Here is a 26,355-nt window from a genome sequence, read left to right as displayed (position 1 = left end):
ATGACTTTCGCAGAAGCTGATCCACATGCAGACAAAGCTTTCTGAGTGCATTTTCCCTGTCAGTCCTGTCTCTGATCACTGCCATAATATATCTGTATGTACAGCTGAGGATCACGTTATCTATTTTTACCTCCTGCACACTGGTAAAAAACTTCATACAAAATCTTAAGGGATCATAGAGTCTGATCAATTAAGCACTGATAGTATCTCATTACTATATATTCTTCTGATATGTTCTGTACAATTTCTCTAATAGCGCTTGAATTAATTTTCCATCTTCTAAGTTGCACTGCAGTAACTGAGAAAATACACAAGAATAAAACACAGAGATGATTGTGCTTATGATTTTTGTTTAAATCCAGCAACACTGCCTAGCTCCAGCAGCCTAAAACCTGTCAGGAAAGAAAGCAATAACAAACCCTACCTATCAACTCTCTTTCTCTTACAGGAAATAATGTATCACTCTACATGCTTTAAAGTAGAATTTTTTTTCAAAACTAGGCCTAAACTCTGCTTATACTAATAGTCTTGACTTTCTTGGAAAGTAATATATAGAGTAGTAAAAGGTGTAAAATTTCAGGATTCACAATGCAAGTGTGCTTTATGATTATCCAGTGACACCAAGCATGCAGCTACAGTGAAGTTAGGGAAACAGAAGTGATTTCATCAAGCATAGTTCCAACCTTCAATTCTTTTCTGTCTTTCCCATTAGCCAAATGCCTGTACATAAATTTAGCCAGATATTTAATTAACACATATACAGTTTTAAAAGTATCACTTTGGAGTAAAGCTTGATTCAAAGAGCTGTCACAATAGAAACACTTCACTTGCACACCCATCCATACAACTATAACCTTGCACTGGTTGCAGCTTAGTCACCTGATGTTCACATCTACCAGAGAGACCTGAGGCTTTCCTGGTGTACAGAACCCAAGTCCTCAGACACCTTAACGACATAAGTGATGGTGACTCTAGTGTTGTCATACAAGGAAGAGCTACAGATATTTCTGCTGAGATTTGCTAGCAACACTAACCATCATGACCACCAACAAACCCCATGGAAGATGAAAGCTCACTACTGTTCCTTTCCCTTCAACCCTTGGAGCAGTTCTGAATTCAACTTGAGAGATTAGGTGGGAGTGAAAGGTGAAATGCAATTTCATTTCTTCTCAGAGCAGTTTTCAGATCTAAAAGATGTTTTTAGCTGAGAGGGGTTTTTTCTCACCCCTGTAGAGATGTAATCCTTCCTTATTCTTCATAAGACACATCTAGGCCCGTTCAAAGTTCAAAAGATGCTGGACAATCAGGTTTCTGCTTTCATTTGTCAAGAAGAGCAGTTCCAAAAGACTCTTCAGTGTCAGGTCAGACCATAAGATTATAGTAAAAGAAAGCTTCCCCTTTCACCAACCAAAAGGGAGTGAAGCCCACTATGAAAGCAAGACACTACATTTACTCCAATCACCACAACTATTCTCACACTCTGGATGATCAGATCTTATAGGGCTGACATTGATCTCATTCTTATCTGTACTATACCAGTGTAGCCGTGTCAACTGCAAAGCAATTATCCCAGAGTGAGACAGAAGAATGTCTGGCCCCAAATGTATTCTATCTGACAACACCCACCTCTCAAGTGCACAATGCTCCGGAATATAAGGGAAGAACCAACCACTTTAACTCAAATCCACTGAATTAAAGAGAGCAGTCCCAACAGACAAGTTGATGGTCCCTTTCTGACACCATTTCAGGAGCACTTTAGAGAAAAGAAAACAATAGTTCCACATGATAGCTGTGTGGAATCACATTTCAGAGTGAGATGAGTCTCTAGCAATTTATTCCTTACTTCCTATAAGTGCAACATAGTATCAAAGCAAAGAGTTTATAAATTTATTTTTTGCATAGTAACACAGTTCTTCATTTTTAAAGGCTTGAATTTTTTCTAAGCAGAAATCAAAGGTTAGAACAGAATTACACAAAAATCAAAAAAGTATGATGATATCTCTAAATCTAATCTTAGTTCTATATCCCATTTATGCAAAACAATGTGAGAAACAAATGTCTTAGTCAATGAGACAGTACACTGATTTGTGTGTTCTTTGAGTGGTATCCCTTAGGAATTTAAAGAGAAACTCCTAAAAAATTTCTTGCTAATTCTTTTGTCATCCCCTCCTTCCCATCTCAGCTAGAATGAGTTACCCTTGGTTTAGTACATTTCTTTTTCCTCTCTTCTTGCAACAGATGTTGAACAGTAGTAAGACACAGGAGGAGTATCAGCCACAAGGACTGTATATTTATGCAGAATTAAAGACCAGCATGTTACTCATATGAGTGATTCAATCCAAGAGATTTTTTAGAATCTTTTTTTCAACGCTTAAGTAAGAAATAATAACAACAACAACAAAAAAAAAATTCTGAAACATACCCCACTTACGTTGAACTCCAGAAATGTTGTAGAAACTGTTAGAAAAGCACTTTTTGCCAATTTATTTATCACAGGCTTCCATCCAAAACATAGCACCAGTCACCCACTTTCAGAACACAGGGACAAAGAGTCTCTAAGTACTGAGTATCCTCCTCCCAGTGAACCCAGTAACACCTGTGCCAGAAAGCTTCAGGGGCAGTTTCAGAAATTCTAGTCCTTAGCTATATATTGCATGTACTTAAAGAAGCCTTCTCTGTAGTATATAAGGTACCAACTGCCTTATGCTATATAGAAATTTATCTCCTACTATTTTTATGCTAATATCAGAAAGAAGGGACTTTTTTATTGACCACATAAACACATAATCCCTTTATGAATTTTTCTAAGCTCTTGGCCTCAGTACTATCTCTACAGCAATAAGTCCCAAAAAACTGTACATTGCATAAACAGCATATTTCCTCTTACTTCTAAATTGGCTGTCTTAGCTCTCTATGTTCTTGATCTGTGAAAGCAGGAGCTGACTATTTTTATCTCTAGTTACTCTTCCACCTTGTTTATATCATAGGAAACAAAAGTACAAATTTGTGTCAGTGTATCAGTTTGTCTTCCCCCTCGCTCCATTCCATCTCTACATCATTTTTCTGACTGTTAAAACATCACTTCTCCTCTCAATTTATATTTTTGTTCAATGATGCAAGCAATCAGCACAGCTATTATTTCAGAAAAGAAACTAGTCTCACATGTGGACAAAATCCTTAAGCTACAGAGCAGGGAAGGAAACCAAGACTCCAAATCCTCACTAATTGTGATCTTCTGGCTTTTGCTAATTTACAGGATTAACTCACTCCTATAATAGTCCAGATTTCTTCCTCACATCACAATTGAGTCATGGGGTTTTCATACTCACAGGATAAGCCTATTTAGCTCTTTTCAGCCCATGGGATACCCTTTACCTCTTTCTTCCCTTAGTCACCCCAGTATCATGAAGGGGAAAAGTAATGATGCTAAGGTCATTAAGCCATGCATAAAAATGCCGTAAGGGATCAAATCACACCCATGCAATGCAAAAAAAAAAAAACAAAACAAAACAAAAAAAACCTCTCCTGCAGTTCACATAGACTTCAGTTTCCCCTCTTTATGATATTAGAAAATCAGTATACAACCAGGCTGTTAGTTGAGGGGGTGGACAGGAGGAATGAAATACAAATAGCTAACTCCTGTAATATACAAATTGAATGATCAAACAATCATGGCAAAATGTCAGCTGATGACATACACTGACTTTGGTAGGGTCATATCTAATTATTAGTGATTTGGTTGAGAAAGGCTTTTAGTCAGAGGGGAGCTACTTCAGAGATAACAACTAATGCATGGGGGAAGAGGGCAACAGAGATAATTAAGCAAGGATATAATTTCAGTGCCAATGAACTTGTTTGACATTCTGCTTCTTGGTCCAGTTAAACAATCTTTGAAAATAAAATTCCTGCACTTTCAGTGTATAGTCTCACTATGGAGTCACTTTGTTGTTAAGAGTCCAGGTCACAGAATAAAAAAAAAAAAAAAAAACAAAACAAAAAAAAAAAACAAAAAACAGTGCAAGAATTTGCACACATTTGCTCAGCATCATCATTCATTAGCTCACAGTAACAGGAACAAAAAGTTTTTGACTATGTTCAGGTAGTCACCACACTCAGAAGTGGTTCTCATACATACAGCAACTGAACTGCTATTGAAACATGAGCCGTTCAAAAAATTCTGAACCAAAACCTAACTGCACAAAGGCAAAATACTTCCAGCATTAGGTATCTCAGTGTATCGAGTGTGGTTGCATAAAAACATGGTACTAGAAAGGTCAACATACAAATCCTTTGTTTCTAAGATGCCTTGGTAAAACAGTCCAGCTTTAGGAAGCATGGAATAACTAAGAGAAGACACTGTTAGTCTGCAGATGGAGCAAGTAACTTCATTTCTCTACCTTGCATTATATGCTTTAGAAGGCACTTAAACTACCCTGGCACCAATGTAGCAATCATTAACATTTTATCTTTATCCTGCTGAACACTTGAAGAAGCAACAGAAGCAGCAGCAAATGGAAGAGAAATAAATTAGATAGCAAAGACTTGGAAAAAAAGCTTGGAATCAAAATCCTGGATGGGAATACCCCCCACACAGGCATTGGCTCTGTATCTGAATTCTCCATCTTGTGTCCAACTCTAATCATTACCAGTTTCTTTTCAAAAGCCTGTGCCTGAATGAACTGATGTGTTATGAGACAGTCATGACCTAAGTAAACTCCAAACAAATCATTCATCACAGTAAAGCTCCAGAACAAGCTGGTACTTTCTCACAGAACAGTGTTCTTCTAAACACACGTTATACATGAAGAGAAAACAGAAAACACATACTTTCTGTAGGCTTTCATCAATTGTACACAAACAAAGCCTTTGATAATTCTGAATAGGCTTGAGATCATTATGCCCCAGGCCAAGAGGCTCTCAGTAGTTTAAGATCTCATTTTCCAAACTTTTAGTCAATAGTCTTTTTAACTGCAAGGGAGAAAGGAACACTTTTTCCATGAATATCGTTATGTTCACAATGCCCCTACTCAAATCCTTACATACGCTACCTTTTTCCTTACCAAAATCAAACTTCACATCCTCAAGGTCAGGAGTAGGAAGTGCTCACCCACATCAGCTGCTACATTTTCTGTTACCCATCGTTCTCTTTTATGGCCTAAATTGTTCCTGAAACAGTTGACCTTCTCCAGTTCTCAGGCTTACTCTTACCTTCCTGTCACTCAAATCTACCACACACGCTGTGCTAAATTTCCTTTGGTTTGCCTTTTGAAATTATCTACATAAAGTCATGAAAAGATTCTTATGCAGATCCAGGAGGGCAACTAGAATACCAAGGAAATGTGCCCACCATTTTACGTTCTACAGCTCACACCAACACACGACAACCATGCAGTTAATTTAATATTTTAGTAAAATACTGGATTGCTTTGACTCCAGAAAGAGTGTAACCAGCTTAATCTAGACACTATTTTCAAGTCCTTTCCCTTTGAAAGCAAACCCTAAATCAGTCTGAACTCCCGAGGACTCAAATCTTGTTCTCCAATGTGGTGTTTTTGTTTTAGCTACTTTATCAGCTTGGGATTATAAAGTAATGAAAATGTTATGCATTCAATTTAATATCACATTCTCTATAAAAATTACAAGAAGCAATCATTTCATTAAGGAATTTGGACTTTTGGCTCCTATATTAGAACCCCATGCCCAAAGGTTTCTTTTTCTTTAGAAGTGTTATGTAGTAATTGGTAAGGAACAGAAGTGTACTTAACACTATGGTATCCTGTAATTCACATCAGCAGCTGCACAAATAATTGCAGCCCTTCTCAGGTAAAACCTCACCAATCTAAATTAGTTTTCCCAGAGCAAGGAAGGACTGAAATCCCTCTGAATGATAGGGAGATCAACAGAGGCCTTTACAAGTGTTAAAGCACAGTCTGATCTACAGGGTATACAAATGCTACCTGCCAACAAGCACTGAAAGAGCACAGTTTTCAGACTCTCAATCGAATTCTAATGAATGTTGGCTAGTATTTTTTTTCCATGTATTAAACAGCAAGGTGTCAGTTTTACCCTGACCAGGTTAACACTTCAGAATTCCAGTATTCATAGAAGGGCTTTAACAGGCCTCTTTGTTCAAGGATCAATAATTCCATTTCCCTGCAGCTGATTCCCTGTTTTTTTCAAAGGACCACTTATCAGCGAAATTTGATTCAGCCCCCTTTTTGTCAGGCCTAGGAGACATCACGGATCTTTAGAACCAGATTTTTGTTTGTGTTTCAAGGGGTGACTAAATATGGAATCACATAAAACAGGGACAGTGGGGATTGATGAGGTCATCTACATCATCTCCTCATCTCCAGGCAGGATCAGTTTTGCCTAAAATTGTTAGTAGCAACTTCTCCAAAGTTCTTAGGAGAATCCATTGACTAGTTCAAATTATGCATCCATGAAATTATTAGAAATTTTCTTTTACATCCGGCATGCATCTCCAGTTAAATACAGCGCTACTTCTACTTTTCTGATTTTAAACATATAATACATTACTAAATCTGATAATATATAAATTCACATTTGTTTTACTTACCCTGGGAACGAGTGCTCTTTCTGCAAAATTAATTGAATAGTGGCATGTTATTTAAGACTTGTCTTACACTACTGTAGCAACTGAGCCTTAGAATATCACAATAATCTCTTTATTTTTTTTACATTGTTTTTCTACTAGAACTGAAACAGAAATTGTAATTAATTCCCCATAACAAGGTTCTAATTTTAGGCAGTCTGGAAGGAAGATGCTAGGAAAGGAATAACATCATACAACTCACAATTTTAGGAATACTTTTGGTGCCTAAAATTGCAGTGAGTCAATTCTGAGCAAAAGAACATCACTTTCAAACTAGCATTTTCTCTTCTTGATGATACTTTAAGGAAGAAATCACAGTCAGTTTTCAAGGTACTCAACCATTTCTTTCAAGTTATCTAAACTGTCTAACAAAAGCTAATTTACAATGGGAGGTGTCTACCACAGGTGCCATTAAGTCTAGAGCCATGAGACTGACTTCTCCCTGAACAACTATTTAACAAGATTATGATGTAGAAGCGTACTACACTTCTTTGTGTGAAGCGCAAGGCTTTTTATCCCAAGAAATTATCTTCTGTTCCTCTTAGCTAATGCACTGTGAGGTTTTTCTAATCACTATTCTTAAGGGAAAGCAAGAAAACTTAATTAATATATAGACATTCACAAGTAAGTAGCTAGCAACACTTTTTTAATTCACCTTCAAATCAAGAAGGGTTCTAATTAAGATGAGATAACAGATTCAACTTCCTAGTGCTCTTCCCCAGCAGAGTTTTGTAACTGTAAGTGCATAACAAAAATATAATTATGTGGGACAGAAATCTAAAATGTGTAGCAAGTAAAATTGGTTTCTGCACACAAAAGCAGAAAAAAAGCAAAGCTTGCATCTTCCCAATATTTGAAACTACAAGTAAATTACATTTAAAAGCATTTCTTCTTGCTTGACTGATTCCCGGTCTGCTACAGAATACAGACACTACATAAACAAACACTAAATTCTTTTTAGTGTGTTTAAAGATGAAAGCCATCATTATTATTTCTGAACTGGAGAATTAAAAGTACAATTTGAATATAGTGAGAATTTAAACATTTGAAACTAGAATCTTGAAGAAAACAATGAAACAATAAACACCTTCTATCAAAGACCAGCACTGCTAGGTTTGTTTGGGTTTGTCAGATTTTTTTTGTTTGTTTGTTTTGCTGTTTTCTGAGGGGTTAGTTTGGGTTTTGTGTCAGGTTTTTTTGGATTTTTTTGGCAGGGGGGGTCTGAAGGGCAGGCAATATTTTTTATTTCATGTTTATTGAAAGGGAAGGGTAGGGAAGAGTCCTTAATTTAACTGGAGCCAGTTAATAAATAGAATCAGTCTGGACAATTTTGAATATTAGATTCTCCTTAGTGAATACTTTTAAGTCAAAATGAATCATCTAGAAATGCAAAAATTATAAAAAAGTAAACAAAACCCACATTTTCACAGATCAACGTAAGAGATTGTGAATGCAATAAAATTGAATTAATTTTCCTAATACAAACAATAGTTATTCAGATTTGTTAATGTACATTCTTTGTTTAGGTTTTTTTTTCTTAGTTCAAACTTAGATCAGATTTTTTTTTCTTAGATCAAAAATATGACCACATACTGACCTACTCAAATGTGATTTAGGTTCACTAGAGTATAAATCACAAAACCATAAAGTCACATATTTTCCAGATAAAATACCTGTAGATAAAATAACTTCTGGTTTTACCTAGTTTGCCTTGGTGCATGACAATATCTTAATGCTTATGAATAACTTCACATTTTTCTGGCTGTAATATCAATTACTTATACTAACAAAAGTTAAATATTAATTTAGGGATCTATCTTGCACTATGTTCATAACTTAATAGAAAGACCAACTTTCAAAGTTATTTACAGGCCTAAGGAAGCCAACAGAGATGGCTGTGAGAACACGGGAAGAACAGGCTTATGTCCCAGTCTGCAAGTGCTTGAGCACTCTGAAAATCCCACCAGCTACAGTTCAGCGCATCAGAAAGCCCACCTCCTGTCGTACAAAAGCTTCTTCTGTGCCATGGATGGATTCTACAGGTATTTATGGATGTGGTGTACCAGAAAACAGCAGGTCAAAGAGAAGGAAAAGACCGTGCTGAGAAGTACTTGAAAATCTCCCAGAATTTCTAAGATCTGAAGGTTACTGGACATCCTGAATCCATGAGAATTGATAAAAATCAAAACACCAAGAATCAGATGAACCTGCAGAAGGCCACCAGCATACTAGCATCAAGAATGCAGGCAACCTAGAACATGTTGAAGTTAGTGCCTGCTATATGTAGTCAAAGGATCAAGATACACATATGATGACATAAAAGACCTTCTGGATCCTTCCTGAATTCCAACTCAGAAGTCACTGGTGCATTAGTGCCACCTTCCACTTGCGAGTAAACAAGTGTGATTGGCTCCCAGCTGTTGCTCCAACCAAGTATTCTGAGAGAAAGTAACTGTATGAGCAAACAACTGCATATAATGTATGATTAGTTATCTGCTACTAAAAACAACAGCTTGCTCTTAATAACAGTTGAATTTATAAAAGGTGTTTTAATTAGCTCTGCTTTTGATCTGTGCCTCCTCCAACTCAATCCCCTATTAGGGAAACAGAAGTTTATATCACTCCTTGTTCTGGTGCTCCCTATTCAAATGGCTCCACTTCTACCCTACAGGAGCAAGCCGTGTTAGTATGCCCATGCAAGCTTTAATGGGAGGAAAACAAACATGTTCTGTTATTTGAAAATACTTACTTGGTAGGGATATAGAGTGACTCCATTCGTTCTTGACAAAGACCAAGTGCCGTCAAGGTACTGATGGGCCTGGATGGCCACAGAGTTGAGAACATTACCATTGCTGGGGCTGGTGGCCATTTGAAAGCTGACCTTAGCTTGGTGTCCAGGAGAGCCATTTTTTTTCTCCACCCCGTTGCCGATTCCTAAACTGTTGGGTTTTCCACTGTGTTTGTTGGCAACAAAGCCTGTATAGTTAGATGTAGCATAAGGAGAAGGCATGTACGCCCAGTCCCTGGGCTGCAGGCTGCCCATGTGCCGGGGACTCACTAACGTGGGGATATTGGAGAGAGGTGGGGGAGAGCCTGGTGAGGCATCGTAATGTTCTGAGTTGGCAGCTTGCTCCAAGGTCAGCACCATCTGAATGGCCTCTTGCTTCAATTGGTTCAGGTGTGTGGCACAAACATCACATCTGTTGTCCTTCTCGTTCCATGCCTTACGAATGGTATTGGGAACTTGAAGCTTCTCATGAATCACTGAAGAGAAACCCAGGTCCTAAAAATCAAACAGAGAAGGGTAAGGAGAGGACAGAAGAGAAATGTTTAACCATGGTCATCACAGTGAAACACTATTACTGTATTTCAAAAGCCAGTTTATGAGATAAGCTTAGAATGCAAACAAAGGCCATTAGATACAGTCAACATATGCCAGCAGCAGAGCTGAACAAATCTGAGAAACTGGATTGTGTTGGAAAGAAAAAAATTCTTTTACTTTTACTGATAAGTAGCAAATATTGTAATTCCACTGCAAGTTTCAATGCATAGCAGAGAAATGGAATTAACTTGCTTCACACCACTGCACCTAGTTTCTGGCTTGAATGAAATCTACTCTTAGTTACATAGGTGAGATTAAGAGCAACTCCACTGTAGCCAGTGGACTTGTAGCAAGGTTCATAAGTCCATCTGCTCATCGATGCCAGCTTTTGGTACTCAGAAAACCCAGGAAATACTCTGTAACAAAAATGTCACACTTCAAAGACTGCTGTAAAGAAACAAAATGAAAAAACAGAAGTATTATCACTCTCCCAAAATCCTTTTCAGAATTCAAAACAGATGGATAGTTGATAAAGTCATTTACCAAGAATGCACTTTTCAGCCAAATCCCATCCACCCCAAAAAAACCCTAAAAAAATCCAAATGAAAACAAATCACCTTTCTGTTACTGAAATGTTCTACCACTATTTTGGGTATCTGCTGATAACGTATAATAAAGTAATAATTTTATTTATAAAATACAACATGTATAGAGTTAATAATCTGTTAAGAACTAATTTTCTCCTCCAAAAGCATAGTTTTGGTGCAAAATCACATAATCAAGTTTAAAGCCTTTTGCCTCATAGCCTTATCTCACAGGTAGGTATTTGAACACCAGTGGTGCTCCCCACTGAGCAATATGCCGCCCTGATCTGAATGCTGGTCCAAACTGCAAAGTGCTTCAGTAAGTTCTGAAGCCAAACAGCAGTCTTAACGGAGACTTAGCACCAAACTCGCCTACTTCTTACAGTATCAGGCAGTTTCAGAAACTCACAGCAATGATGTGTGTGGTACACAGAGCAAAAAGGTGACAGTGATTTGACAGAAATATTTCTTGGAATTTTCACACCACATTTCTGTGGTTTTACAGACCAAGCAGGGTAGACTTCACCTGCCCCTCCTTAATTTTTGGAGACTTATTGGTGGATTTTCTTATGACTACTCAAGAAGTTTAATCAGTAGTATCAGAATCTTTTTTATTCTCTCCATCTTTGTGGCTCTAATAGCTTTAGCAGCAAACTGAAATCAGACTGAAAGGATGCATGTGTGTGTGAGGGGAAAAAAAATCCCACAAATAGGCAGCACCCTTATCAAGTAATTAAGTAATTTGATGAACCCTGTGCCATCAAGATAGACAAATTTCATGTCTTGATAAGTGTGGCTGTGCTGGAAAAGTGGGTAGGGGGTATAATATAGGGAGGGAGAGAATTCATTGGTAGAGGGTCATATTCATTATGATCCATCTTTATAATATACTTGAGCATTTTATTTTCACTGTTTAACTACCGTGAACAGCTCCTCAGCATGCAGTGATTAATTGATTCATAAATCACGGTGCCTCTTTATGCACAGCAGCAAAAGAGTAGTTCCAGCCCCAGAAGCCCAGGAGAGTCATATAAGCTGATGGGAAACAACAGGAGGCTGAGATCTGATCAAGCCTCAAGCTGGTCATTTCTATTCTATGCACAAAGGGGGTCAGAGCTTCAAAGTGTGTCAGGAAGGCAGGAACTGGATTCTGTAACAACCCTTCCCCCTTAACCTTTGGGAAAGGGACTGATGGAAATCAGGGGGAAAAAACAGGATGCAAAAGATGTCAAATCATATTTTCCATCCGAGACCATAACTAGGTCAACAGATCACACTGGATATAGGCACTCACTCTGTGATGCCAGGTGTGCAGGGAAATGACTCTCTACTTTTCCCATAATGAGCTAGACAAAGCTACCTATATAGCTGAAGTGGGGTGTGTGTCTTCTTTCCAGGCTGCTCCACATCAGTCCGGGAAAAATCCTTGCCAGCTCTTCCTTCAGCTAGCAAGTGTCACAAAGGTAGCTGTTGTTCTTTGAAAGTTAACTTCCTAAGGCAACTGGGCTTAGACACAGGTAATTATACACAACATTGAGATCCAGCAGCAGTTCAACATGGAAATTCCAGGATACTATGATAAATATTCCAAGGAAATAATGCCTTCTTTAACATAAGCAAATGTCAGCATGATATAAATATTCAAGTAGCGCACCAACTTTACAGAGTACTGGACAGCAGTGAATTCAGCTTCATCTCAGTGTTAAAACAAACAGCAGATCATTCTCTGATACAACAATAAACAGAGAGAGAGAGGGAGGAAGGGAAGATGAAAGACTGTTCCTCCTCAGGAGCAGAAAGGAGAAACAGGCAAAACCTGAATTGGTTGCTCCGAAGATTGGCCCTACTAATATATCACAGACTCTACTAGACAGACAGTTCTACCTAGATCCAAGTCTGGGATATGAAACAGAAAAGCCTACAGGACAGCAAATAAATTTGGAGGAACACAGGTTCCAGAAGCACATTAGTCACATTTTGTTCTCAAAACAAAACCGATAGAGCCTAGAGAGTTTACTTTCATATTCTGCACTGGGCAGATCCACTATAATTTCACAGAAGTGGCTGACGACACATCTACAACACATTTAGCAGGGAGGAGGCCAAAGCCGGACAGTCCCTACATCCTTGTTGGAATAGCAGGGAAATGCAGCTACACCACACTTTCTGTTTTAGTATTTCAGCTGCAAGCAATCATCTGCACACATTCCCCTGGGAATGCTTAATAGTTCAATAAACAGTATCTTGTCCCATACAAAATAGCGACAGGCAAGCCTCACTGGATAAGTAATTTGAGCTAGCTGCACTGAGCAGCAGAAGTTGAAAAAGGTTATATTCACTACCAAAACTTGTGAGGTCTAAGAAACTCCGCACTCCCTGGCAAAAGAACAGATTTGCTTGTGAAATCTGAGGTTGACACTGGAAATAGCATTTATGTTTTGGCACTCATTTCTAGTCCTGATGGAACAAAGTACAGTGACACTGAAAACTGAAACAGAACTTTAAAAATCACAAAAGAGTTTGGTTTGAGTTCAGGGCAAAGGTTCACGATGGTTTCTCTTCTTGCTGTAATGGTTTACCCATCTTTAGTATAAACATCATTACTGTAAACTCCTATTCCTACAATAAACAAATGAAGGCATGTAAGAGGTCTGAAAGCTTCAGGAGATCAGACATAGCACAGACCATGGCATAAATGCACAAGGCAAGCAGTGAACTAAACAGAGTGTGCGCTGATCTATACTGCAAGAAGGCTTTTCACCTTAGCTTTGAGTTTTCAAGGTCAAGTAAACACCAATTCCAGATATGTTTAGTTCCTCATCTTCTCCACTGTAACCAGATAGTAACTAATTCCTTATCTTTGTTACTGAACTAAAAACCCACATGGGAAATACAGAAGAGGGAACAAAATATTGCATTTTAGAGACGCAAGGTAGGCTAAGGAATTCCTGTACCCAGCAAACAGGCACTAGTTAAGAAACAGTGAAATGTTTCTTACACAGACAGCTCTACCAGAGTAAATGTAGTCCTAATTTCATGGGGGAGGAGGAACAGCATTACTGTATGATCATGAAAGGGACTGCAGAAGCATCCTCCTCTCTTTCATCTCCGTTCATAAAACTGTGCCTTGCTATATAGTTCTCATGATGTGTTAACTCCACTGCTAAGAAAGCAGATGACAAAGCTTAGAGCACATCTTCCTCAGGAGAGAAAGCAAACAACCACTTCCAGCATGAAGCACCACCTGTTTCACACATACATTTACACAAAGCTCACAAGGAGACACGACGGAAGCAGGATGAGCTCAACTGCTGGACAGAGAAACAGGCAAGAAATAAGATGAACAATTTGCACTTTTACATGTCTCATGGATACTAGTTGATCATAGATTTGTATACAAACACCTCGTACACATTCTACTCTTTTGCAAGCATACAGCAGGCAGAAACTAATAAAGGACATACTCTCTAAAATTGCATACACAACTGCATTTGATTTGGCCAACAACAGCTTATGCAAGTTATACATTGTAACCCTACGCCATTACCTCAGAGAAAACTCAAATATACAATGGATCTCAAGATGTTTTTGAACAAATTGTGTTCTTCAACACAAATATTACTCACCGCTCTTTACAGAAAAACAAAGAGTCAATATTAACTAAATCACAGAGGTCAGCTTCCACTTGAAGATGCTCACAAAAGACTCATGGAGTTCTCTTGTTTCTGAGATGGTCCAGGCAGTAATGATTGCTGGTATATAATCCATCACACAAGGTGAGGAGAAAAGGGGAAAGCATCAATCACAGTTCTTCCCAGGAAGAAGTATGTTTTCCAGATTCTCCCTCTCCACAGGCAAGGAGTAGAACAACTTAAGAAACTTTAGTAGGAGGGAAGCCTTAAAGAAAGCATGACAGGATACACACAGTGACTGTAAATTAGTAGTACTGTACCATCAAACTGAGCCAGGAACCCTTGGATAAAAATCAGTTAGCTTTGGTAAGTAATCCTTGGAGATTGAAACACTGAATCCTCTGAATTATCCAAGTTGGCAGGATCTCTGCTAGCACAAGCAGTGTTTCGGTAAGTAAAAGCCGAAGTTGCACATAAGCAAGACCAAGGGGGCAGCAAACTGGCCTCCCTTGCTCTATTGCTCTGTATATAGCAACTGGCATCTTCTCTGGGCAAAATCACACTGCTTTACCCTCCTTGCCACAGAAGTCATCCCTCACACCCAAAATGTCTTCTTCACATAAGCCATCCGTTATCACTCCCAGCTGAGCAAATAAAACTATCTTATCTCCTCTGCTAGAAAAGAACATATTTCCCCTCTTGTCCTTCTAAAACTCTCTCTTTCCCCAGCAGGAACATCCCCCCATAATCACTGTCACTGCACACTGGGGACAGTAGAGAGGAGGCAATCCTAAACTGAAGAGCTGTAAGTAGGGAACTTCGGTGAAAGGAGAAACAGAGATCACGAGGAAAGCATAGTAGAATAAGAAAGGCTTTTTATATTAGCTTGTTTCCAGCAAGCCCATGTAAAAAGACAGTCTTATCAGTAAAATCTCTGCAGTATTATTATATCCCACCTCTTTAACTATTACTATTCTTGTCCCTCAAACTTGAACTTTCTACTGCTGACTTGAGTCTTCGCTTTCAAAAATGCACCCTGTCCTACAGTTGGTATCTCCAAAACACATCCGGGGGACTAGTTCTTTTCAGAAAGAGGGGGAATTCAAAAATCAAGTCTTAATCCTGCCCAGGGTAGCACTCACAACATTAGTATTTCAAGGCGTTCTTCTTGAGCTGGCATGTACAACTGACATTTGGACTTTTATAATTTAACACTTGTCAGTATAAACCAGCCACTCTGTGGCCAAAAAAATGTATTTCTGTGGTTTAGGCTGTTTTCTTATCTGAAAGAGACAGAAAGTCTGAGCAAACTTGCAGCAGCAGGAAGCAGAAGAGAGAAAACCCTGAGAAAATAGGAGGATTAAAAATAGGGAGGAAGAATAGAAAAAGGTGGGAAAAAAATAAGCAGTGTTTTCCAATTGCTCCATGAATTGGCTTATGGCTCATGGCTCTGATGATGGATCAGCACTGACGGACTTACAGCTATATACATCTGGCACACAGGTGTTTGTGTTAGCATTCAATAGCTAGACAGCAGCCAGATTTTTAATTGGGTTGGGAAGAAGAGATGAAATAGCAGCAGGAAAATCTAAATACACACTCAGTAGTGCAAATCCAAGTCTTGGCCAATGAGTTCTGCTATGCAGTTGTCTAGAGCCCTGCAGCCCAGATTAAATCTCTGGCCACAGCACGCACAGGGTCTCCTGGAGGGAAGCTTCTTCTACAGCTATGTGGCAGACAAACTCAGCTGTTGCTGAAAGGGCAGCATTTGTCAGCATCCCTTTGAGAACAAAGAATGGATACAACTTAGAATTGCAGAAACCTCACCCCTTATGCTGGAAAACGCAGCAGCTCTATTCTCTCTTCCTTGCTTTCTACTTTCCTGCCAGGATGTGGAAGGATTGCATTTGCTTTCTCAGCCACCAGAGCACACTATGAGCTTGTGTTCAACTGACTGTTCCCCTTGACCCCCTGGTACGTCCCTGTATCATTCCCTGCTATAAGCAGTTTTGTGTCATGCATGGAACCCAGATGTACTACAGATGCATTTTTGGTCAAGTTTCCAGTCACCTCACTGAAGTTGGTGGCTATTGCTGCCTCTTCACTCAGCTGGGGTCCAGATATAAATTTGACTTAGCTACTAAGTTAGGATTAGATGCTTTCGTGAGCTTGCAAACTGTTTGCTTTATCAACCAAATGTTACTCTCACTCCTCGCCATAGTGGCAAATATGATACCCTTTTTTCATAAAATCCTGCTGATTACCATTCACAAAGACACTGTTCTGTACAGTTGATACCCTGTTCCCCATCCTTTCAAACCCATCTGGGATAAGAATGACAGACCTATGATTATGTGGGCCAGTCACATTAAAATACTGCAATAATATTATTTTTTCTTTGATCCTTTCAAACCTTCCCATTATTCCAAGCTTTGATAAACACTAAATCGACAGATCACTTGAACCTCCTCTTTGAGCAACCGGGCTACAGTAGCAATTCTTGTTCTGACACACCTCCACATTTTCAAAGCTTAGCTTGCTTTTCCTGAGAGAAGAGCATTACAGTTCTTTGACAAATGCCAGCACAGAGCTACTATTGACACAGCAACCAGTGATTTCTCAAAAAGTGTCATACTTGAAGTACAGTAACTAAACATCACAGATGCAAAGGTCAGGATAGTATTTGTGACACCTATATACTTACTGTTCCCCTGATTTAAAAAGAGGTTTGTAGCAAACTGAAACCTCTTGTAACTGCTTTTCAAACATGAGAATCTTTTATTTTAGGTAAACAATCATTAGAAAGATTATCGTGGATTTTATTTCATAACTTAACATTCTCAAAAGAACTACTGAATATGTTACATTTTTTTGTCAAATTTGTTCAGCTTCAACATGTCTACAATTGACATGCATCGTAGAACCAGAAACTTTTGATCACTGCAGCTTACTTCTGTATCCTACTTTGTTAAACCATTTTGGAAGGCTCACTCTTATGCTTTTCTCTCCACTCTAAGAAGCATTAGTATCTTTAAATTCCATTCAAGATCACTGTTTTAGAGGGGAAAAAAAAAAAAAGTCAATAGAATGATACAGGTTATTGGTGGCTTTTGCAAAGGGTAAAGAGCTTTGCCTTTGCATGTCCAATCTTCGTTTTAATTTTGGGTTACTGTGTTCTTCTGTTTGTTTTGAATCACTTGACTTTTGGACACAATTCTAACATTTTCTCCACTTCACACTAATGTTCCAACGTGGTGCAGCAAAGCTACCTTTCATTCATCTTAGATATCCTCTCCTCAAGCAACAGTCTTTCAAGCTCTCTTCTCCAGTTTCTTTTCTGACATATCAGATTTCCATGGTTCTCAGCTTGACTGGAGAGGAGTTGGGAAGGTCAGAGATTGACCAGAATTAGAACGTTGCAAACCTTAGTACAGAACTAATTATGGTCAGTTAAAACCTGAAGAGCTGAAGTTTGTCAGGGCCATCTGAAATTCACACTTTAAATTGACCTTCTTTCATGTCCTTGAATGTGAAAACACCAGGCAACCCAAGTAATCTCAATCTTAGCAAATAAAATTCTTCAAATCAGATGGAGCTTTTCTGTGTGCCATGTAGGAAACAGGAGAATTCATATTGTTCCTAACCACTGGGAAAGTAGATCACAAAGACAATAGTCACTTCCCAGCAATAATGAAATCCCTCCCATGCACATCCACAGTCAGAGGCACGTGAAAAACTGAAATGTATTTGTCTCTTCTTTATGTTTCCATTTTTCATTAGATAAATAACTTGTTGCAAACATGTAATTTGGAAACAGAAATGAGTCTCCTCTCTGCACTAATTCTCAAATCCTTGTACATGCAGAGCATTCCAAGTTGCATACAAACCTGCTCTTACCACTCAGTGGCAGTCACATCTCACACTAGTATTGACTGGGGATTTCTGTAAGCTTTTTTCTCGACTGAAGTAAACATACACCTCAATGCCCACAGAGCTGTTACATGCCTTCTTTAGGGAATGCACCCAGGATCAAGCAAATGGGCATTGAGAAAGCTGGAGGGTTAGTCAAGACTATTGAGAAGTCCTAGATAAGTGCACAACCCTTTAGAGGCTGTAGAGGAAGAAGACGAAATATCTACTTGAAGCTGATGATGAGACTGGAAGGGGATGAAGGAGGGAAAGAGGAGAAATGAAGGCAAAGATCTATGAAAGAATTTTTTTTTCCCCTAATTTCTGATACAAGTAATTTGAAGGTCTCCTAATGCAGTCAGCAAAGATACTCAATTGCTGACCTAAAAGGAAGGTCACAACATTCCTATTAATAATTTGTATGCCACCCTGCTTTGCTAAAAGACTTTATGCTGTTCTGTATGGAAAAAAGTTGCATAAGTGTATCCTGTAAGCAACTCTGAAGTTTGACAGCACCTGTCTGAAATACCCTCCTTGACACATACCAGGCCTGCAGCAAGCTGCTGCTTTAAATAGTAGCCACATACCAGGTGCTGACAGTCACTTGCTCCACAGGCAGCTAACATCCCCTGCTGTGTAGCCATACAGGCTCTCACAGTCTCACTTCGATCTGTTAAATCGTTGTCTCTCAGTAACATTTGGCCTGTTATCATTTATCACCTCCTTCTCACTCACCCACACAAGGGCTGCTGTGCTTGCTTCTGCATCAGGATTCTGCAAACTCCAATGGTGTCCAAGATCAAACTACATTTCAGTGACTCAGCCTCTTGGAAACCCCCTTTTTACCTCAGAGAGGGAAAAGCCCCACCATCCTATTTTTTCCTGACAGCAATACAATGCCCACGCTCCTTTCTGGTTTGCACAGGCTTTTGGATTCCAGCCTCAGGCTCACCAGGCTTATCAGGTGCACAACTCCCAAACCCAGCAGATACCCTTTGACCCTTCTCCTGCCCCTCAGCTGTCACACCCCACCTCACTCTGTGCACTAATCCCAGCTTCAGGTTAATTGATACCATACTTACCACTTCAGGTGTGCAAGACATTATTCATTGATTTTTATTAGCACATGGGTTTGTTTTTATTAATACTGTGAACTAAGGAAAATCCCAGCACAACCCATTGACATTTTTTCTAACAGTTTTACATTATCTCAGCATGAGTTATGTTTGCTTGTCAAAGCTCCTCAGCTTTGAAGCTTTGACAAAATACCAAACAGTAACCAGATATAGTTTTGTATTTATAGCTGTTTCCATTAACACAGTTATATTAAGAGCTTGTTAATGATCTAATTATCAAATTGTCTAATTATGGTTTTGCTTAGTTTCTTTTGTGCACATGGAATCACTTATACTCATTGCCTGTGATCCCTGGAACACCTAAATTGAGACATAACATATGAAAGGCTTTTCTTTGGAAGTGAAATTTATATATGTAAGTACACTGCTCCCTCTAAAATTCTATCACTTCTGATCTCATTACATTATACATATTTCTCATGTACAATAGTCTAGATATATTGATACCATTGTTATGCTTGCAGAAAAATATTACAGACATATGAAAACAAACAAAAATGCACCAGAAAAGTAAAAATCTGACTTAGAGGGTGCTGAGTGCCCCCAACTGCTGTGCAGCCAAATCTAAACGCATTAGAGCAGCCATGAAAGAACATTTATTCCACCTGGAATAAAGGGCAAGAGGCAGGAGCACACCTCAGCTTTTCAGTTGGGAATAATTTCATGAGCAAAGTTGTTTGCAGATTTCCACTTCAGTGGCAAGATCAGCTTATGTTTGGTTAGCACAGCATGAATATTTGCAGTATGCAAAGGGAAAGAAAAAAAACAAAATCCTGAAGAAACTAATGAAAGTAACAGGAATCTGACAACTTTCAGTGGGAACTGAATTACTCTGTCACAACTCTCTCACATGCATCACAAGGATAAACTGCTGTGCACAGGACACCTTTTTGCCAGGCAAAGCTCTTTACTCCAGCCCTGGGGTAGTTGAACTGTTTAACTATGCCAACACACATGGTAGAACGTGTGTTATGACACGGCCTTTTTCTCTCAAGTCCGCTGCACACCTACCTGCTAAATTTCATTACACTGTGTCAGTGTGTGACTTTCTACACGAACTATAAGCTAAAGTGTATACTTCAGCATATGTTTCAGCTCCAATTCAGCAGACTCTGCCTGCATCTGCTGAGGCAGTGATTGCATAGGGTTTGGTATTTTGTGCCAAGGGTAGATGACAGAGTCTGGGTTTGAGGGACTGGTGAGTGCAGGAAGATGTGTGGGGAAGATAGGAAGCCATGGTCAGGATGGAAGCTGTTGGGCTGCTGAGTGTGGCTTTACACGAGGAGAGCTCCAACTCCACTCACTATGGCTTTTGCAGAACCTGCTTTGGGCTGCTTCCACGCTAGGTGATCCAGAAGGCACCTACTACACCAGCACTGACTCAAGCTGACACAGCTGCATGATGCAAGGCTGCTCTGAGGGAAAGTACTGGCTGGGGTCCAGCAGCGTGACGGGCTACTTGGCTGCCAGGAATCTGATGATGTGGGTATAGAAGAAACCTTCATGGACCTGAAGCCAAATGAAGTTGGTATAGAGTACAATGTGATTCCATGGGCCTTGGTCAGCCCCCTGAGAACACTGCTGCTTCTGAATACTTGCAGCCAGGAGCAAGCAACATGGTCTAACATTTACCACTGCACTTCTACAGGCTGGTAAATGCTCTATTTCTATACGTGTCTTTATGGTCAGATTTGTGACACTGTGGGAACTTTGGAGTACAGCAAATAACCTCTTGTTGTTGTCACCTATTAAAAAAAGAGTATCCCAAACTCAAAAAGTAGATGTTGTTTCAGTTCAGAACTACTGGGTTTATTCAAAATTACTCACACTGTGCAACCTCAGGTTCTCACAGCCTCCACAGCCTATATCCCATCCTCCACACCCTCACAAGGTCTCAAACAATTCAAATGGTGAAGGATGCAACAGGGCTCAGCTGGAAAGAGTTCTCACCAAGGTCTCAATGAAGGCATTCAGAGCTAGAGGAGGCCAAGCACTCCCCTCCCCACATCCATTCACTGTGAACAGAAGCCTCAAGCCCTTGCTGTGGGACCACAGGGGACAGCACATAATGAGCCCTCACTGCCAAACAGCACAGTATTGCTGGCCCCCCATGACACTGATCTACAAGTGTGGGCTAAAAACATACCTCCCCCACTCTAACCACAGCTCATGTTCTCTCCTGATTAAGCTGACTGCTGACAAGCCCAAGAGGGGATCAGCCTCCTGACTTGTGTGGTCTGATGAAGGCTAAGATTACAAATCTTTTTCCAAATAGTCCCCAAGTGAGCCACATACACACATACCAAAAAAAAAAAAAAGGAAGAGGGAGAAAAACTTCCAGTAGGGGTTGGTAACATTAGCTGTCCTTAAACCAAAATACAATGTACCTCAAGCTACAGTGTCAGATGAAAAGCTTTCTAACCAGTGGGAAGGAGAATGGATTTCCAACCTTTGTAAAAATTAAAAACACAAGACACTGATCGTGACTTCAGACTAATACAGGACTCCTGGTGCACCCAGTCACACCATAATCAACAGGAATACAGGAATCTCATCTGAAAGAATGAAGCTAATAGTTATAGAGACAGTCATTGCCACTATGACACTGCTCTTGAAATACACTGAGTAAGGCTACTCACCCTCTCCCCTCTACCCAAGGACACCTCCTGCAATTAATCTACAGAGTAACCCTCTAAACTCAAACTCCAGGTTCTCCACTACTGATTCAGGTCTATAGATCCAGAAATCAAATTAAATTTAAGAAAATGTAGAAATTCCTTCTCAAAAAAATTTATTTTCGATCAGTAGAGTAATCCAGTGGCTCTTAAAACACCTTTTAAGAATTTCAGCAACCAATGATTAAGTAAACACATTATGAAATCTACTTACCTGCATAATTCATGCAGACTGAAAAAAAATAAATCTAAATTCTGTTATTTATTGAGAGACAAGAGAACATCTGGATTTAGATTTTAAATTAAAAAAAAATCCCTAAACAAACAAACAAAAAGAATAGTGTCAACATCACCCTGTAAAGATGTTTCAAGGAAAACAGTGTAAGTAATGGGGGGAAAAAAAGGAGTTGTTATTTTACTGGCTTAGATTTATTTTTCTCTGAATAGCTGAAAGCTACATATAACGAAAGAAAACAGCTGTGAGATAGAAAGCTCGCCTACCATTGCATCACCTTATTTTCCCTACTTTCATTTCCAGAGCCTGGGTCTCATTTATTTAAATTTATTATTATTCTCTATTTATCTCTCATACACATCTTTACTATTTCTGATCCAGGCAGACCTGGACAGTTCCCATCAGAGATTGCTCTTTTTTTCTCTGAAGTAGATGGAGCAGGGGCTAAGGAGTATAATGTCCTGGAATTAGCACCAAATCTTGCTGTTTCTAGTGGTGTAGCAGAAGAGTTGCAGAGAGATGGAGATGGAGTGAGAGTTGGAGAGCTGAAGCAGTCTGAGCAGGTCAGCAGTGATTAACGGTGCCACTGTGAGTTTAGGCTAGGTTCACAAAGTACAGCAATATCAAGCATTGTTCTTGTCCTTTGCTGGCAGCTCCCACAGCGGTATCTGCATCCTGGACCTCAGTGACTGCAACCCTTAGATAAGCCACGAGGAGCAACAGGGACACTTGAGCAAGTGACACCTGGCAGTGAACAACGTAACCTCTCAAAGAAAATCTGCCAAACATAGGGTTGTATCTTGAGGTTCTACACCCCCAAAGCTGTTCTACCAGGATTCACTTATTAGATCCTCCCCAATTGCACCATTCTCTCCATGCAGCAGCATGGTTGCACCCCCTTACCCCACACCACTTGGCAGAGCAGCCTTCTGGGGTTTAAACCCTCCATCTCCTAACAATCTGCACTGTCTACCTTCACACATGGCCAAGTAAGACAACTGTCTATTCTTCATGCAGAAGGTGAGTTGCTGAGCAGCTGAAAACATGTCATCATGTTACTTGTGGTCCCGAAATCCAGCTCACCAGGGCAGACGTGGAAGAGTGCTGGGTCAGGTGAAGTCAGTGCTGCCATCACCTCTCCTTCTCCATGCAACTGAAGTGTGGCAGCTCCTAAGGAGCAAACCAACTACAAAGGCTGCAACAGTAAAGGTGAGGATAGCCTGCAGAGCTGGGAGCTGGTGAGAGAATTCCCTCCTCTACATTCCTTAATGTTGTGGCCTTAATCCCCTTGTCCGGTAGAAACCCATCTTAACTTGAGCAGGGAACCCGAGTTTCTCCAGGCCTTGTTGGACACCATCATGTATGGGCTGTTTTATGCTAAGGCTGCTTAGGGCAGCAGCACCACCTATCAGAAGGACAAGTGCCCTTTTTGGCACGGAAGTATCATGTACTTGGTGCTTGTCATGCACCTTTGAATATGACTGACTGTGCATGGGAAAGGATCAATTGTCATGGGGCATCAATACAGCCAAAGACCCAGTTCAACTGACCTGGTGTAATACATCCAAGACCAGATTCCAAATCTGAAATTGCCACCTTATATGACTTCTTGAAATTCATTGCCACTAGACCACTACACCTGAGGCCTGGCTTTAGATATTCCACATGTTCAGTCAGAAGAGCAATTCTTCACAAAAATTATACAGGCTTTACTTCTGGGGGGAGATGGAGGGCGGGGGCACAGGGAAGAGAGAAACAAAAAACAGAAAGGAGCAATCACTAAGTGATCAATATACCACAAAAATGGAACAAATCGTCCATTGTCAGCCCTTCTACTCAGGACCTGGGCAAAGGATAGAGATTGCCCTACAATAATCCCCTCTTACTTTGTATTTACTTTTTCCGATGAGCAGAGTAACACAGGCAGAAAAATCCTAGAATGCTAATCAAGCTAGCAGGAATACTAGGTGTGTTCCATAGGAAAAACAAACTGCATTTGCAAACTGGGAGCTGTATGTAAGGCCCTGATTCCTACATGCCAACAGATCACTTTGGAAGCACACAGTGGCTCCACTTAGTATGCTTAAAGTGGAGGGGATTTTTTGTTACCCGTACTCCAATTTTGCAGATGGAAACGTAGTTGCATTGCACAATCAAACTGACATTTTTAATTACAAGCATTTTAGCTATTTTTGCAACCATTTGTACAGTTTGATATTAATAATGAGAACCGTGGCTCCAGCTCACAGTTTCTGTCTGAAATTATTTTATCATCAATACTACACAAACTGTATGTAAGGTTTTCCAGAACTGATACTAGAACACTGGGATCTTTTTGTTTTATTAACACTTACAGAGTCCCCACTGAGGACTCCACTGATTACCAAAGGGATTGGCAGTCTGAAGTTACTGGGAAGTTCAACTCCCCCTCCCTCCCCTAATTTTAAATGCTTTTCGTGTTCTCAACTAAACCCTGCATTTAGTATTGTAATTTAACTTACTCTCCCATGTTACCATCCACAAAATGTTTTCTGGCATGCTCACAAAATTCCACCAGAGACCTTTTCTGGCATCCACATCTGTAGATGTGGATGTTCTAATTTATTATGTAAAACTTAAGGGACGTGGAAAGGGAAGGATTACAGAGCCATCACTTGGTATCCAGCGCAAATATAACTAATGAAATCTGACACGCATATATACATTCAGACCTTTTTATGGCTTTTTTTTTAAATAAGCATTGAATACCCTACTACTTTTTAAGTTCATTTTATTTCTAGGGAGAGTTATACCTGCATAGTTAGAACATTCTATACCATCCTCCACAACAGATGTAAACCTCTCATTTCCCACTCAATCTCCTGCCCCTGTTCCCAGTCAGGCTTTGTATGCAATTGCTTTCACATTTATTCTTGGCTATATCAGACATATCAGATGCATAAGGTGCTCCCAGTCCTCTTACACATAAATAAGCGCCAAAATCTCTCTATCCTGAACTCTGTTATGCTAGTTTCCTCCTGTCTATGTTTTGAAAAAATCTACACAGAAAATCTCCCTTGCTATTTAATAATATACAAAATCAGCAAAGACAATACAAAAATGCATCTCAGAGTCTTGAAGACAGCACAAGTTATTCCTCTCAATCACATTTAGAAGTGTTTTTAACTTCAAGGAAGGAATTTGCAGTGCAATGAATAAATACTTCTGACTCCTCCTTGACAACATTAGCCCCAAACAGAAAATGCAGAACCATGCGTATCTATATTCTCCTTGCCTGAGTTCCCAGTTCTGGCTCATCCAAGAGTACTTGTAGAATCTTGAGTGAGAGAATCAAAGCAATAGAATCACAGGTGAGGCTGAAAGGGATCTCTGGAGGTGATCTCATACAACCTTCCTGCTCAAGTAGGACCATTTAGAACAGGCTGCCCAGAACCAGGTCTAGACAGCTTTCAAGTAGCTCCAAGGTACCTCCACAACCTCTCTGCGCAACCTGAGCCAGTGCTCAGGCACCTGCATGGTGAAAGGGTTTCCTGATGTTCAGATGAGAAGCTCCTGACACTTTTCCTCATGACTTTTGGAGCAATCCAGATCTGTGTGGGCTGTGGTACCTGGCAGAGCAGTTAGCAAATTAAGCCAATTATAGCAAATTAAGCAAGGGGCAAAACCCATGCAGAGTTCAAATCACCATTTGGGACATGATTGCTAAAGATTCCCCATCTTTATACATGCTCATTATGTTTATTCACCATGTCTACTCACTGCAGCAACTACCACTATTGAAAGTCACTCTCCCTTACTTCCTCAGATGAGGAAATCCTTAGGCTTCCTTTATGGTGACACAGCAGAAATCACCTATTGTATGTACAAACTGGGCTCAGAACACATATGATCAAGTCTACTGTCAAATACATTGTGGCACACTCCAAAGCAGGAGAAAATGGGCAAACTGGTGCAGCACAGCCCTGTGGTGCATACTCTACCTGGGTGGGAAGCAACTATCGTCCTGCTGACAGATTTGGGACACTGCCTTAAGTCTATTCTTAATTAAATGTATTAAAATGCCTTTAGGTCTCATTTCCATAAAGTAATTCCTGTGTCACGTTTCATTTACAGTTTTAGTACATGGCTCATGAGATAAATCCATGAAACAGGTTGCCTAAGTCACTGTCTAAAACAGAAAACATTTTTTAGGGTAAAATCAGTAGTCTGCAACCTGGTGATTCCTCATGTAGCCAAACAAGGCTGT

The 26,355-nt window shown here is 39.8% G+C and overlaps 2 protein-coding genes across 3 annotated transcripts in view; both read right to left on the bottom strand.

Annotated features, from left to right (window-relative positions):
• CNST (consortin, connexin sorting protein) overlaps positions 1-3,708 on the bottom strand; it is a 668,223-nt gene extending 664,515 nt beyond the window's left edge. Inside the window, exon 1 of the mRNA XM_051783330.1 lies at positions 3,699-3,708. The gene's annotated coding sequence lies outside the window, so the exon portion shown is untranslated. The remainder of the gene's footprint in view (positions 1-3,698) is intronic.
• KIF26B (kinesin family member 26B) overlaps positions 1-26,355 on the bottom strand; it is a 285,789-nt gene that overhangs the window by 188,144 nt on the left and 71,290 nt on the right. For both annotated transcript variants that reach the window (XM_051783303.1, XM_051783306.1), the window contains one exon: positions 9,366-9,899. In XM_051783303.1, coding sequence (XP_051639263.1) covers positions 9,366-9,899 — 534 coding nt within the window. The remainder of the gene's footprint in view (positions 1-9,365; positions 9,900-26,355) is intronic.

Source organism: Manacus candei, unplaced genomic scaffold (genome assembly GCF_025592945.1).
Source record: "Manacus candei isolate 608988 ecotype Guabito, Panama unplaced genomic scaffold, ASM2559294v1 h1tg000017l, whole genome shotgun sequence".
NCBI lineage: Eukaryota > Metazoa > Chordata > Aves > Passeriformes > Pipridae > Manacus > Manacus candei.
This window is presented reverse-complemented; position numbering and strand designations above follow the sequence as displayed.